General features: G+C 38.5%; 1 protein-coding gene across 2 annotated transcripts in view; it reads left to right on the top strand.

The window, feature by feature from the left end:
- Nucleotides 1-16,057, top strand: part of LOC121857746 (glycine receptor subunit alpha-2-like) — a 240,902-nt gene that overhangs the window by 212,894 nt on the left and 11,951 nt on the right. For both annotated transcript variants that reach the window (XM_042353876.1, XM_042353875.1), the window contains exons 8-9: nt 1,124-1,315; nt 13,988-14,056. In XM_042353876.1, the coding sequence (XP_042209810.1) occupies nt 1,124-1,315; nt 13,988-14,056 (261 nt within the window). The remainder of the gene's footprint in view (nt 1-1,123; nt 1,316-13,987; nt 14,057-16,057) is intronic.

Raw genomic sequence — 16,057 nt, 5'->3', positions numbered from 1 at the left:
TGAGTTGTGTTCTTTTTTTACGACACACTATCCTGCCAAGTTACGTCTTTCTCTACCTATCTACCTTATGGAGGCAATTAAGTGAGGAAATATGGCAACTAGGGAAGATAAAGTTTATAACAAAGCCAAACGTAATGAGACAATTCCACTTACTAGAGATCTTTTATTTCCGGCTGCGGGGTGGCTGAGCTGGCTGGCTATCCGGCTCTATATATTTCAGGGTAGAGTTATGGATGTGTTGTGAAGTGTGTACAGCGTGTGAGACTCTTGAAGATTAATTGACCTAACGTGACCTAACCAAACCTAACGTGACCTAACCAAACTTAACCTAACCTAACCTCTGAGATATTTTTTTATGTTTCAGTTACCATGTTGAAAAGCTCCTTGCTAGGGTGGTCATAGTAGGCTGATGGTCCCCTATTGTAGGTAGGGAAATAACCTTTTGTTCCGCCCTACAGTAAAAAAATAAATTTAATACAGTATATTCTTCTCCATTCATCCTTTATTTACTCTTTGTGTTCACTCTCTCTCTCTCTCTCTCTCTCTCTCTCTCTCTCTCTCTCTCTCTCTCTCTCTCTCTCTCTCTACAGTTCATCACTATCTGGAAAAATTGGACACACACACACACACACACACACACACACACACACACACACACACACACACACACACACACACACACAGTAATCTATAATCTTTCTATTCTCTACATATTTTTATCTTTATTCCTCTTGTCTCATATTTTCGATCCCGGTGGATAAAGGGAGAAAGAGAAACGCCAAGAAAAGTAGATAAAGGAGGGAGATGAAGAAGTGAAATGAATGGGGGGATTAGCATAAGAGGAAAGAGGAGTCATTGAGAGAAGAGTGAGGAAATGGGGTGGGAAAAGAGAGGGAATGAACAGAGAGACAGGTAAGGTGAGGAGAGAGAGAGAGACAGGTGCTGTGAGGAAAGAGACAGGTAAGGTGAGGAGAGAGAGAGAGAGAGACAGGTGTTGTGAGGAGAGAGGCAGGTGTTGTGAGGACAGAGAAACAGGTGTTGTGAGGAAAGGTAGATTATTATTATTATTATTATTATTATTATTATTATTATTATTACACTCACTCTCCCTTCCCTTCTTCAGGTAACTACAGCTGTCTGGTGGCGGAGTTCCACATGCGTCGTGCCATCGGCTTCCACCTGGTCCAGAGTTACCTGCCCACCATCCTCATTGTGGTCATCTCATGGGTTTCCTTCTGGATGGACGTCGACTCGGTGCCAGGGCGGACTACTCTAGGCGTTACGACCCTCCTCACTGTCTCCTCCAAGTCTTCTGGTAAGTGAGATGTGTTTACCTTGATGTCTTGAGGTGAATGGACACTTTCCTTGATGTCTAAGTTGCCAGGAAGATGGATACTTTACCTTGATGTCTTCTTTAAGTTATTAGGAAGATGGACACTTTATTCAGCCTCTCCTCTAAGAGTCACCAAAACACCACACCACACACCACACCACACACAACACACACCACACCACACCACACCACACCACCGCCACACCACCACCACACCACACCACCACACCACACCACCACATCACCACACACACAACACACACCACACCACACCACACCACATCACCACACCACACCACACCACACACACCACACCATCAGTAAATTAAAAAAAAAATTAAAAAGTAAAACAGAATGAAAAAACACGTTAAAACAAATACCAATAACAATAAATAAACAAATATTAGATATATTAATAGATCATGTGTGTGTGTGTGTGTGTGTGTGTGTGTGTGTGTGTGTGTGTGTGTGTGTGTGTGTGTGTGAACTATGAGAGTTCCTGGAAAAACGACTAATAAGAGTGTACGTCCAATATACTGTACACCGTCCCACACTTCGCGCGGCACCTGGAAAAGGAATGGATGGAAGGGGAGAGTGAGGGGGGTGGGGGGAGAGTGAGGTGGTGGACAAAAAAAATAGCTGTAGAGGAGGAGGAGGAGGAGAGAGGAGGAGGAGGAGGAGAAGGAGGAGGAGAAGAAGAAGAAGACTGGGGAATTACTAAGAGTGATGTACAGGTTATCGTCGTCTTGGTCTCGCTGGGGAGGCTGCTAGGCTGTGTCCACCATGAGGGGCACTTATCGAATTAGAATTATCCAACTAGACACAATATCTCTCTCTCTGAGTCCTGACTGGGGTACTGTATGTTGCTCCCCTTGTCACTCGCGTCCAACATGCAAGAACAAGTCCGGTCTATCATCTGCAGGAAGGAGTAAATAATAACTGTCTGTCTGTGTGTCTGTCTGTACTCTGTAAGAAGAATCCTAAGAGCTATCAGTTTAACATTTAATACAGTACAGCGAGACAGTAGGGTGATATTACTCTACAATGTCCCTAGTTTCATGACCCTGGGACTGCCATCCACCCACCTCCCTCCACTAGACTTACATCAATTAACATGGAAAGCTAGCCGGAGTAACACACACACACACGCACACACACACACACACATTTGCATACAGGAAAGAACAACACTGACTTACTGAATTACCATCATGGTTTGTAATGGATTAATTAGTATATTGGTTTGATTGTATGTTTGTCTGATTTATACCAAAACTTAGTAATAAAAAGAATAAAAAATAAATAAAAATAATTAGGGGGATATTCGTGGCCATACTGATATACTGAAATGGATATACCTATAGAGAAATTATGTATTAAGCGGGTGTACGTGAAGCGGATGTACGTAAAGCGGGTGTACGTAAAGTGGGTGTACGTAAAGCGGGTGTACGTAAAGCGGATGTACGTAAAGCGGGTGTGCGTAAAGCAGATGTACGTAAAGCAGGTGTGCGTAAAGCGGGTGTGCGTAAAGCGGATGTACGTAAAGTGGATCCAGTATTATGTTTCACTTACCTTTGTAGAGAAATAATATAATATTATTATTTTTTACTATATTAAATTCTTGGCAAAAAACTCCTAAATTCTGGGGAGTTTCTTGGCATTAGTCCTGGGGAAATGAAATAAAGCTTCCCTCTCATGGTTCCCTAGTTACGATAATTCTACTTACCTCTTCAGTAACCATAACTTGTTCTAGGTTACTCAAGAAGTTAATGATCTTTACCTGCACATCCTCAGGTTAATTTATTCAAGGTAATAATCACCTTAAAGTAAATAGTCTCTCAACAGATGAACCTTGAAATTAATTAATGTATTACAGGTGTTCAGTGGAATTAATTTTTTACTCATGTACACCGCCAAATTTAATTATGGATGGTCATTGTTTAGAGTTAAATTATTAAATATAAAAGCTGTGTACATTTATGTTATTTTAAAATGAAGTGTTGTGTAATTAGGGATTAAAAATATACTACTTTAATTAAATGTGACTAGAGAACTTAGGTTAGGTTTGGCTTGGTTAGGTCAGGTCAGGTTAGGTTTGGTTAGGTTACCATTAGATCTAACCAGCATAGCCTCACTCCGAAAGGCACAGACAACTAACCAACATTATATCCAGCACCTGAGCCGAATATAATTGATACCTGGACTAAAGACTGCGAGGCCCTTGGTAAATCTATCCTTCCAGAAGTCAAGTATTAGAGTATTGAAGGTTATTAGTTATGGCTTCAAGTCTCAAGGGTGAGCTGAGGGAAGGTGGAGACGAGCCATTGATTTACTTCAGCCAGGTATTAAGGCGGGGGTGGGGAAGGTCGCCCAGGTGTTGTATCACAGTAGACCAGACTTACCTGTGAAGGGTGATAAATACCTCAGGGTTTAAATTCATATAAGGGATTCCAGTTATCGGTGTCAACGTTTCTCGGTTTTGGGATGACGTGAAGATTAGACACCCTACCTTCTTTTACCTGAAGTTTAAACTCCCTAATGATACCTGGAGAGGTTAGTGTTTGGTTTGGTTAGGTTAGGTTAGGTTAGGTTAGGTTTAGTTAGGTTAATCTTAAGGTAGAGTAAACTAGGGGACTAATCTTTAGGTGATCCGTACTTCTAGAGAGAGTTACTTCAGGTTAAGTAGTTCCTCATTAGAGTGCCAGTGCCTCTAAGTGCCACCCTTCTCACTGCCGATTTTACTGCCACAATAACCTCCCTCAGGGCTCTACTCGTAGGTCAAAGGTCAAAGGTAAAGCTCACCTCACGTTAAGGTGGAGCCATAACTATTAAACCGATGCAGAACGTGTCTTTTATTCATTTATTTATTGACTTACACATTTATTTACTAATTTATTTACTTATGTATTCCGGGACTTAGAAACCTTCCATATCAGGATAGGTTAAAGAAACTTAATTTGCATTCCCTAGAAAGACGAAGAGTGCGGGGAGATATGATAGAAGAATTTAAGTGGGTGAAAGGAATCAATAAAGGGGATATAGATAAAGTTCTTATAATATCCGAGCAGGATAGGACTCGGAGCAACGGATTTAAGTTGGATAAGTTTAGGTTTAGGAGGGAGATAGGAAGAAACTGGTTCACAAATAGGGTGATGGACGAGTGTAACAAGCTTAGCAACTTTGTAGTAAGTGCTGGAACGCTGGAAAGTTTTAAAAGGAGGCTGGATAGATTCATGGATGAAAGAGAGTGGTAGTAACTCTCGACGGGAGCTGCCATGCACAGGCCAACCGGCCTATTGCAGACTCCTTATTTTCTTATGTTCTTATTTACTTATTTATTTATTTATTTATTTATTTACTTACATGTGGGGACGGGGGAGGTGACGGTATTGGCCACTCTGAGATTTCGCACCACAACACTAACATGTGTACCATTTCTTAACCACGTTATTGTTCCCTACAGTAACCTGCCATCTCTCGGTACAGCTGGCTACCATTTACGACACTTGAATCAAAGACTATTTTTTTTAACCATCTAAGATGATAAACCCTCAACAGTTCATTGTTCATTCATCTTGCTGTGTGTACGTTACTCACACCTTAATACATTTTGTTTTCATTATTTTCTCACTATCATGTACCTATTTTTCTCGTCTCCTCATTCCGGAAGTTCTTATCACCTGTGGGCGTCACCTTGGAGATGGAAGCAGGTGATGGCAGGTGATTGGTGCCACCTGGATGGTCTTCCATCATCATTATATTGCCTCAACACCTCCTCACTTCATGACTCCCTCACACCTCAGGTTTATGAAGGCAGCCAATATATATATCGCCCCCATCTGGCCAGCGTGTCAAAAATAATGTCGATTATAGGATACGGGACGAGGAGGCGCAGAGGTGTTTAGCGAAGAGATTGGTGTATGTGTTGTGAGGTGAGGTGAGGTGAGGTGAGGTTGTATGTGTGGTGAGGTGAGGTTGTATGTGTGGTGAGGTGAGGTGAGGTGAGGTGAGGTTGTATGTGTGGTGAGTGACTGGTGCTACGGTAAATTCATCGAAAATGTTACAAAATAATTCTTTGACATTAAATATTTAAATTATATATATATATTTTGGTAACCATTCTGATGATGCAGCGGGTAGTGAAGGTAGGAATATAATGTACAGCTTACGAAGTGGTGCTGATAATACAGGAGATGTACTTAGTTATATTATATCTGCAGCCAATAGACTCACTCAAGCATCGGTAGTTATCTCACACCATCTGTAAACGGCATCGGTAGTTATCTCACACCATCTGTAAACGGCATCGGTAGTTATCTCACACCATCTGTAAACGGCATCGGTAGTTAACTCACTTCATCTGTAAACGGCATCGGTAGTTAACTCACATCATCTGTAAACGGCATCGGTAGTTATCTCACACCATCTGTAAACGGCATCGGTAGTTAACTCACACCATCTGTAAACGGCATAACAGCAACTATTGACAACACGTGGGGAAACAAACTCAAGGCTTACTTTATATTACCGAGGAAATTTTGGTGTTCCACATGTGTTCACTACAAGCAGAGCAGGAGAGCAGCTTTTAATGTTTACTCTCGGGGGCGACAGATAATAGAATATTGATTTCCTGTACCAGAAGGAACTACAGCTACTGGAAACTTATAATCCTCTCTGTACTGTAGTAAACATGTAATGGTCCTAAATATGCCTAATTCCAAAGATGTTTTTTAAAGAACTATTTGCAAAGTATGTTACTAATTTGAATCTTTATTTACCTTTTCATTATAACTACACCAGGTAAGGTAAGGGCGCAGGTGTGAGCTGTTGTGGTGTAATTGTTTAAACTGTGTTTGTCTCTGTGGCGTAAAGAGGTCATAGTGTTTGATGATTAGGAAATTAATGAAATATGTAAATGGGAAATACGATGATGAGAGAGAGAGAGAGAGAGAGAGAGAGAGAGAGACAGAGAGAGAGAGAGAGAGTGTATTTTTATGCAATTCCTCCAATTATCGTCGTTGTTTAAGTAATTCCTCTAATTAATTATCGTATTTTTTAGGTAATTCCTCTAATCATCATCACATTACAGGCACTCGTCCGTAAAACAATGTTCTTAATAACTCAGAGGAAAGTTTAAATGAATATTAGCTTAAAAAATAGTGTAATTTAATCAACTAATGAAACTATAATTAATTCCTTTGTGGCTTTATTACGGAGATAAGTGAGATAGAGAGATAGAGAGGGAGATAGAGAAAGAGAGGGAGAGAGAGGGAGATAGAGAGAGAGAGGGAGATAGAGAAAGAGAGGGAGAGATAGAGAGGAGGGCAATAAGTTTGAAGCTTGCAAGTATACCTGTGGCAAAACACACACACACACACACACACACACACACACACACACACACACACACCATCTCCCACAACTAAAATTGAATGCAAATCCTATACCATTATTTTTGGTTGGGTTAAGGATAGGTTAGGTTAAATCATGACAAAAAATGATATTTTACGGAAGGTAAGCGGAGGGAGAAGGCCAGCCATCCAACACCACTATCACCACCACCACCACCACACCACCACCATCACCACCACCACCACCACACCCCCACCCCCCCACCCCCCACCCCACCCCACCCCACCCCCACCCCCCCCCCCCACAACAACCCACGCCGAAACTGTTCATTATTCTGCTTGTCGTGTAAATAGTTCGAGCAGCAAGATTACAGCAGGCGCTTCTGGAGACATGCCTAGTGTGGAGAGAGAGAGATAAGAGAGACAGTTACATAGACAGTTGGAAGAGGGGACAGAGTAAACGACAGACAGACACGATAAATAGACAGATAAAGAGATAGAGATAGAGAGAGACAATGAATCGCTATCATTATCTCTCTCACCTTCTCAAGAGTCTCTAATACGGACTTAACTCTCTAATTAAAAAAAGTGATATATGATTCTATTCCTAGATGATTCCTAAATGATTCCTAAATGATTCCTAAATGATTCATAAATGATTCTTAAATGATTCCTAGATGATTCCAAAATGATTCTTAGATGATTCCTAAATGATTCCTAGATGATTCCTAGATGATTCCTAGATGATTCCTAAATGATTCTTAAATGATTCCTAGATGATTCCTAAATGATTCTTAGATGATTCCTAAATGATTCCTAGATGATTCCTAAATGATTCCTAGATGATTCCTAGATGATTCTTAAATGATTCCTAAATGATTCCTAAATGATTCCTAAATGATTCTTAAATGATTCCTAGATGATTCCTAAATGATTCTTAGATGATTCCTAAATGATTCCTAGATGATTCCTAGATGATTCCTAGATGATTCCTAAATGATTCTTAAATGATTCCTAGATGATTCCTAAATGATTCTTAGATGATTCCTAAATGATTCCTAGATGATTCCTAAATGATTCCTAGATGATTCCTAGATGATTCTTAAATGATTCCTAAATGATTCCTAAATGATTCCTAAATGATTCTTAAATGATTCCTAGATGATTCCTAAATGATTCTTAGATGATTCCTAAATGATTCCTAGATGATTCCTAGATGATTCCTAAATGATTCCTAGATGATTCCTAAATGATTCTTAGATGATTCATAAATGATTCTTAAATGATTCCTAGATGATTCCTAAATGATTCTTAAATGATTCATAAATGATTCTTAAATGATTCCTAGATGATTCCTAGATGATTCCTAGGTTAGGTTAGGTTAAGAGCATCAACCACTAACAACTCTGACCCCTTGTACTATGTGTTGTTTTACAGTAATTATGAACGAGCCATATTAACTGTTTACATCACGTTAAAGAGGTAATGTGGAACTACTATAACAGTCAATGGTCTTATTACGAGAGGAATAAATTTCAAGTATAATGAAATAAAATTATATTTATTTTATTCATACATTATAAAAAAATAAATTGCAACCTGATTATAATGAGATTCTAAACACTTTTCAAGGGAATTTTCTAATTGTTACACACACACACACACACACACACACATACACACACACACACACACACACACACACACACACACACACACACACATACACCACCTCAACCCCCACACACACACCTCCCTCTCACCCCACCTCCCCACACACCCCCACCCCACCCACACCCCCCACAGTATATATATATATATATATATTGGCGTGACCAGAGATATATTTCCTCTTCTCGGCCAGTCATTCAGAAGCACCACACCGACACCTTCATTAACGTGTGTCATGATTGTAACTTTAAAGGAGATGTTTCCTTTTCAACACCCACCATCATCACCCCAAAATTTATCGATCTATTTTATCTATTTTTATATATTTTATTGATTTTATCTTATTTTATCTATTTTTATTTATTTTGTCTACAGTATTTAATCTATTATCTATTATATCTTTTATCTATTTTATCTTTTATCTATTTTATCTTTTTATCTATTTTATCTTTTGTCTATTTTATCTTTTTATCTATTTTATCTTTTATCTATTTTATCTTTTTATCTATTTTGTATCTTTTATCTATTTTATCTTTTGTCTATTATCTATTGTATCTATTGTATTTATTTTGTCTAACCTAACCTAACCTAACCTAACCTAACCTAACATTTTGAATCGTATGAAAACAAATTTAAAAAGAAAATCCAATCTCAATATTTTATGCAAATTACCTCCTACTAACACCTTCTCTCTTCCATCATAGTTTATCCTTCAATTTACATATATCTTGATTCTTTTTTTTTTAACATTTATTTTAACATTTTATAACTTATTTTAACATTTTATAACTTATTTTAACATTTTATAACTTATTTTAACATTTTATAACTTATTTTAACATTTTATAACTTATTTTAACATTTTATAACTTATTTTAACATTTTATAACTTATTTTAACATTTTATAACTTATTTTAACATTTTATAACTTATTTTAACATTTTATAACTTATTTTAACATTTTAACATTTTATAACTTATTTTAACATTTTATAACTTATTTTAACATTTTATAACTTATTTTAACATTTTATAACTTATTTTAACATTTTATAACTTATTTTAACATTTTATAACTTATTTTAACATTTTATAACTTATTTTAACATTTTATAACTTATTTTAACATTTTATAACTTATTTTAACATTTTATAACTTATTTTAACATTTTATAACTTATTTTAACTATCTATAACACCTCTGAGTATAAGAACATTTATAAGAATATTTAGAAAGTATAGATCATAAAAAAATGGGGAGAGAACTACAACACGTGCTGGGTTGAGCCGCTGGACTCTCGACGCTGAGGAACTTTCGTCATAAAATGTGGAATTTGATGAGAAAAAGACGAAAGAGAGAGAGAGAGTGAACAGCCTCTGCCAGCGAGTTCATAAGGCAGTAGTGTGTAGTTATGCCATACATTATATACTGTCCACAATATACTTCACGGTGACACCATCAGAGGCCTCAGCTGTGACCAAAGACCAACAGGGGATGACAGGCGAGGTTGACAAGACCCTCTTTCTTTCTTTCTTTCTTTCCCTCTCTCTTCCTTTTCTTCCGTCTTTTCTTTTCTATGTTTTTGTATCTCTCTCTACTTCCCTCACGCCTTCACTTTCTATCGTGCTTCTGCTCCTTCCCCCTCCCCCCCCATCTTCTCTTCCTCTCCTTCTCTCCCCCTCCCCCTCTCCTTCTCCTTCTCCTCCTTCTCTCCCCTCCTTCTCCTCCCCTCCCCACCCTCCTTCTCTCCTCCTCCCCTCTCCTTCTCTCCCCTCCCCCCCTCTCCTCCTCTCCCCCTCTCCCTCTCGTCCTTGAGTAGAAAACGTCCCAAGTTAAGGTCACCTCTCGAACACAACTTTTGATGGTCCTAAAAATCCAAATCTTTTGTGCTTGTACTAGATGCGTTCTTTAAGACTCCCCTGTAAGTAGATGCGTTCTTTTAAGACTCCCCTGTAAGTAGATGCGTTCTTTTAAAATTCCTGTAAGTAGATGCGTTCTTGGAACCCTGTGGGTTTGGGGCTCCACCACAGTAGAATGGGGCTCTGTGAATTGCGTTCTTTTAAGACTCCCCTGTAAGTAGATGCGTTCTTTTAAGACTCCCCTGTAAGTAGATGCGTTCTCTTAAGACTCCCCTGTAAGTAGATGCGTTCTTTTAAGACTCCCCTGTAAGTAGATGCGTTCTTTTAAGACTCCCCTGTAAGTAGATGCGTTCTTTTAAGACTCCCCTGTAAGTAGATGCGTTCTTATTGTATCCTAAGCAAAAAGTGAAGAATAAAATGTAATTCTCTGTTTCTTCGTGTACTTGAGTCTAAGTCATTATTAACATCAGTGATAAGAGTCTTTACGTCACACCGGCTAGAGATATTGAACGTAGGAGACTGGAATCGGGGCCATGGGAGACTGGAATCGGGCCGTGGGAGACTGGAAGCAGGGCCATGGGAGACTGGAATCGGGGCCGTGGGAGACTGAAATCGGGGCCATGGGAGATTAGAATCGGGGCCTCGGGAGGATTGCTCGTGAAGAATGAGGGAGAGAATCTGTCACACTTATACTAAACCTGGACCTAAACTCAGTGAAGGAAGAGACACAAGACGAACTTTGAATACCTCCTCCTCCTCCTCCTCCTCCTTTTCCTCCTCTTCTTCCTCCTCCTCCTCCTCCTCTTTTTCTTCCTGCTCTCTCCTCCTCGTCTTCGTCCAACTCCTCCAACTAATTTTTAACAAACACCCAAAATTATGTTTATTTTTCCCCTCGAGTAAAAAGATAAGAGAAACACCGCCTGTATCTAGAGGCTCCCCCCCAGGTGCTCCCCAGGTGTTTCCCCCGCAGGTTTCCCCCAGGTTCCCCCAGGTGTTCCCCCAGGTGTCCCCCTCCAGGTGTCCCCCTCCAGGTGTCCCCCTCCAGGTGTCCGCTACTATCTCCTGCTTATTGTCACCAAAGGAACATTTTCCCCGGATAAGTTTTGCTAAAGTCCCTCGCGTCTCGTCCCAAGTCTCCTGAGCGTTGGAGATATCTCTTCATTTGTCTCCTTAAGCTGAGACACATCGTGCTTGTTTACACACACACACACACACACACACACACACACACACACAGTAGGGATCTTGTGTGTATATCCTCGCTGTCTGGGTAAATGTATACTGTATACTTGTCGAGGTCAGGAGTCACAACACGACTACTAGCAATACTGTTTATACTATTAACACCACCGTTACTACTACTACTACTACTACTACTACTACTACTACTACTACTACTACTACTACTACTACTAGGACCACCACCACCACCACCACCAGAATAAACCAAATTTTCCACCTAATTAACGTTTCAGATTATCAAAGTTTCCCGCATCATTTTTTTCCCTCCAAGGCGTGAATAAAACACATATCCAATTACGTCAGACTAAACACACTGTAGACATTGTACACCTGTGTTGTGTATGAAATTGGATTACCCGAAAGGCGGCCTCTTACACCTGCGGTAATAAGGACAAAAATATCTCCCCTCACGGTAATATAGTTTTGTCGATGGCGTCCCCGGAGCATCTCACCTTACTTCATTCCTCACCCAGCCATTCATGAGTTCCCCTTAACCCTCCCTCACTCTCCCCTTAACCCCCTCCCCCCCCCCTTCCCTCTCCCTCACCTGCGCTAGGAAGGTGTTGTAGAGAGACGCCGCCCCCCATTACCTTAATTACTTACAGCGCGTAATAACTCGGTCGTCAAGGAAGTAATTACCTTGAGTGATGACTATAGGTAAAAATTAAGGTGCTAGGTTAGGTTAGGTTAGGTTAGGTTAGGTTAGGTTAGGTTAGCGTCGTCATCATTGTCAGTCATCTCAGGTGTTCAAGTCATCTCACCTTCATCATAAGTCATCCAGGTGAACCTCAAACAATTCATCACACCAAACCAAACTTAGGAATTTCCAGGTAATATTTCCAGTTCAGGTGATGATCATTAAGGATGACTGATGACCTATGAATATTTCCGCACGCTGACGCTAATGGCATAAATTCTGAATTTTAATTGAAGAGGCAAGACAGTGCTATCATAGTTAATGTGTTTTATGTATTGCAAAGACCTAAGAGATCACTGACCGAGGAGAGAGAGTGAAGAAAACATACCACGACATCATCACTACACGCAGTCGTTCCCCGATTATGACAATTCAATTTCATTAAAACCGATATCATGGAACAGTTTTTTTTATACCTTACGTGATATCATTAAAAAACCAAAATACTCGCGCTATCACATATAACCAAAAGATAATTACGAATGTGTGTAAAAACCAGTACAAAACATTCTCCATTATTAGAAGAAATTGAAGAAAATATTGCAGTTAGGTAAAGAGGGCGAGGCGAAGTGTTAATATTTGCCTTCACGTAATTGAAAACAACATTTTTGGACGATTGCTTAAAAAAGGTGAAAATTAATAATGGCGATAATACTTGTAATTATCCTTGCTTACTTTTGATAATTATTGTAAGTGGAGAGAGAGAGAGAGAGAGAGAGAGAGAGAGAGAGAGAGAGACGTGTGAAAGTAAGAATAGGTGTGTGAGAGTAACGACAGGTGTGTGAGAGTAATGACAGGTGTGTGAGAAGAATGACAAGCGTGGAAGAAGAATGGCAAGCGTGGAAGAAGAGATGCAGGTGTGTGAGAAGAAGGCAGGTGTTTGAGAGTAACGACAGGTGTGTGAGAGGAAGGCAGGGAAAGATCACAGGTGTGTTACACTCTTCCCTGTCTCATTAACCTGCTGCTGTACGAAGGAAACACACCTGCTTATTTCCACACTGTACGTGCATACCCATACACACATGTGATTTCATACATACACGCTCTGATACATACACGTGCACTACTGTTCACCCTTAAACAGTATACATACACATATTTACACACATTTACACATTTACAATTAAAATGCATGATAAAATATACACATAACAGACGTGTACATGGTAACAAAAACGTTCACTTATCAGGCGTGTACATGGTCATTAAATGTACACACATCAAGCGTATACATGGTTATAAAACGTTCACATATCCCGTAAACGTTCACATATCAAGCGTGTATGTAAGACGATACTGACACTAAGTATTTTCCGCAGCGCAAAAAAATTCTCGGCAAAAAAAAAAAAAATTGTGTTTCTCTGAGGAACCAAAAACATGGCGAGGATTTATGTCTCAGACTCACGTGAAGGAGAGAGAGAGAGAGAGAGAGAGAGAGAGAGAGAGAGAGAGAGAGAGAGTAGCATAAATACAATAATAAAAAAATAAAAATGAGACAGGAAATAACAAGAACAAAAATAAAATGAAAACAAGGAAAATAATTGAAAATAAAAAGACAAATGAATGAAAATAAGACAGATATTTATCGCACTACTTTAAGGTACAGGTGTGAACAGGTTAATATTACACTGACACAGGTAAATTAATTAATGATATTGTATTTACACCTTTGTACTGACATATTTCAGCCTTTTCTAAGAATACACGTTCACATATATACCAGCATAATGATATACACCCATACACCACCATACACACCCTTCTGCAATACACACTCATACATACACACGCTTCTATAACATACACTCATACACACCCTTGTATTCTCACAGGTATCCAAGCGGGTCTCCCACAGGTGTCGTACGTGAAGGCTATCGACGTATGGATGGGCGCTTGTACAGGTAAGTCACACAGGTGTTGAGTTAATTATAAATATCTTTATTTTCGATCACCTGAAGATTAGACACCCAAGTTTATTTTTATTAAGAGATTAAATACCGTGGGTTGGGTTGGGTTGGGTTAGATTAGGTTGGGTTAGGTTAGGTTAGTTGTGTTTAATTATTAGGTGAAGTAAGCTGCGGTGTCTAATCCTCAGGTAGTAATTTTTTGCTGGTTTGTAAATATTTTTGTTAAATTATGTTAATATTATTTTTACTTCTGTTATTTTTTAAAGAATTTCTGTATTTATATGTTTTATTTTTGTTTTAATTTATATCAACATTCTTTTTTTGTTTGTGTTTGAAACTTTGTTGTAATAATTGTCAACTTTTGTTTTATTTGTGAAAACATTTGTATTGTTTCATGACATTTCTGTAATTCTTGCTAAACGTTTCCTATTTTTTTGTAAATCATTTTCAAAACTTTAAGTAGATTTTTATAAACATATTGTAAATTTCTGTAACTTCTTAGAACATATTTGAAACATTTTGATAAACGAACACTTTTTGTATTTTATGTAAACACCATCCATAGGTCAGGGGTCATTTAGTTTAGGTTAGGTTTATTTTAGTGACTCCCTAAAACAAGTCATGTGCTCGTATATACAGAAGATGGTGACCTGGATCATTATCTAAGGCTTAGAAATATATTTTGCTGATCCCATCACAAGAGGTAAGAGGTCATTTGTAAGATAGTATTGGATTGTAAAGTAAGTGTAACGTGATTAGCAATTATATACAAACATCTAAATAACTTTGGCAATAGTAATAATGAATCCTACTACTGCTACTACTACTACTACTACTTTTCTACGACTACTACTACTACTTTTCTACGACTACTACTACTACTACGACTATTACCACAACGACTATTACTACTACTACTACTACTACTACTACTACTACTACTACTAATAATAATAATAATAATAATAATAATAATAACAACATCCATATACGATCTCCACATACAAAGGAACACCAGAAATGTATTAAATTTTCTCAAAAATTTTTATTCACACTTCTATAATATCCATCAACTGACACATATCTGATAATTTCTTATGTTATATTCCACCATATGTTACATAACCTAACTTGTGTTAATGTGGAATAGATTAACACTAAATCCGAGAGACAGTGGTGAGGACGTACCATACACTTGAAGTAAGGTTAAGTTATACTCGAGGTGCATTGCCAAGTCGTGACATAGGTGTATCTCTAGTTCTTACCTTGACCTTGAGGCCTGAGGATCACAGTAGGTGTAGGAACAACGCGTCATAATGAACGTATCTCTCAAGTATGAAGACTGTCACTCGTTCTTAACTTGAGATACGAGTACATTATAATATTTTTTTGTTGATGTGAATAACTCCAGACGATCTTGTCCTCTCTACTCACACGTCCCCACTATTATATACAGTATTATACCCCCGTAATAATGTCACCAAATCTATAATAAGAATCTCCATCGTATTGTCATTATTTTAGAAGTCTGTCAACAGAGGTCTTTTTTATGAATAATTACAAAAAAAATCTAGGAATTTGCCTTGCAGGTTTAGAGCGACACAAAGAACACATTCTTTAGATTTTTCAATACAGTTTCATTTTAATTATTTACCCACCTTGTTACCTGGAGTTTGTATGGGATTTAGCCAGAGAGAGAGAGAGAGAGAGAGAGAGAGAGAGAGAGTCTTTTATGATGGCACAATGGAATGTAATAAATAACGTGGTCTTCAAAGCCTCGTTAGGTTAGGTTAGGTTACACGTATTAGCATCTCCAGGTGTACAGTGATGGAACTCAGGTGACTTAATTGGCACATTAATCTGGGTCCATTATGAGTCATGCTGATTGGGTGTCCCGTCTACCAATCCCAGGGAATATAAAAACTTTTACAATCTAAATTACTCATGATTAGGTTCATCCAATGAAGAGATTGTAACTCTGTGATTGATTTGGCA

Source organism: Homarus americanus, unplaced genomic scaffold (genome assembly GCF_018991925.1).
Source record: "Homarus americanus isolate GMGI-L3 unplaced genomic scaffold, GMGI_Hamer_2.0 scaffold16712, whole genome shotgun sequence".
Taxonomy (NCBI): Eukaryota; Metazoa; Arthropoda; class Malacostraca; order Decapoda; family Nephropidae; genus Homarus; species Homarus americanus.
Note: the sequence above shows the minus strand (reverse complement) of the source record. Positions and strands in the feature narration are given on the sequence as shown.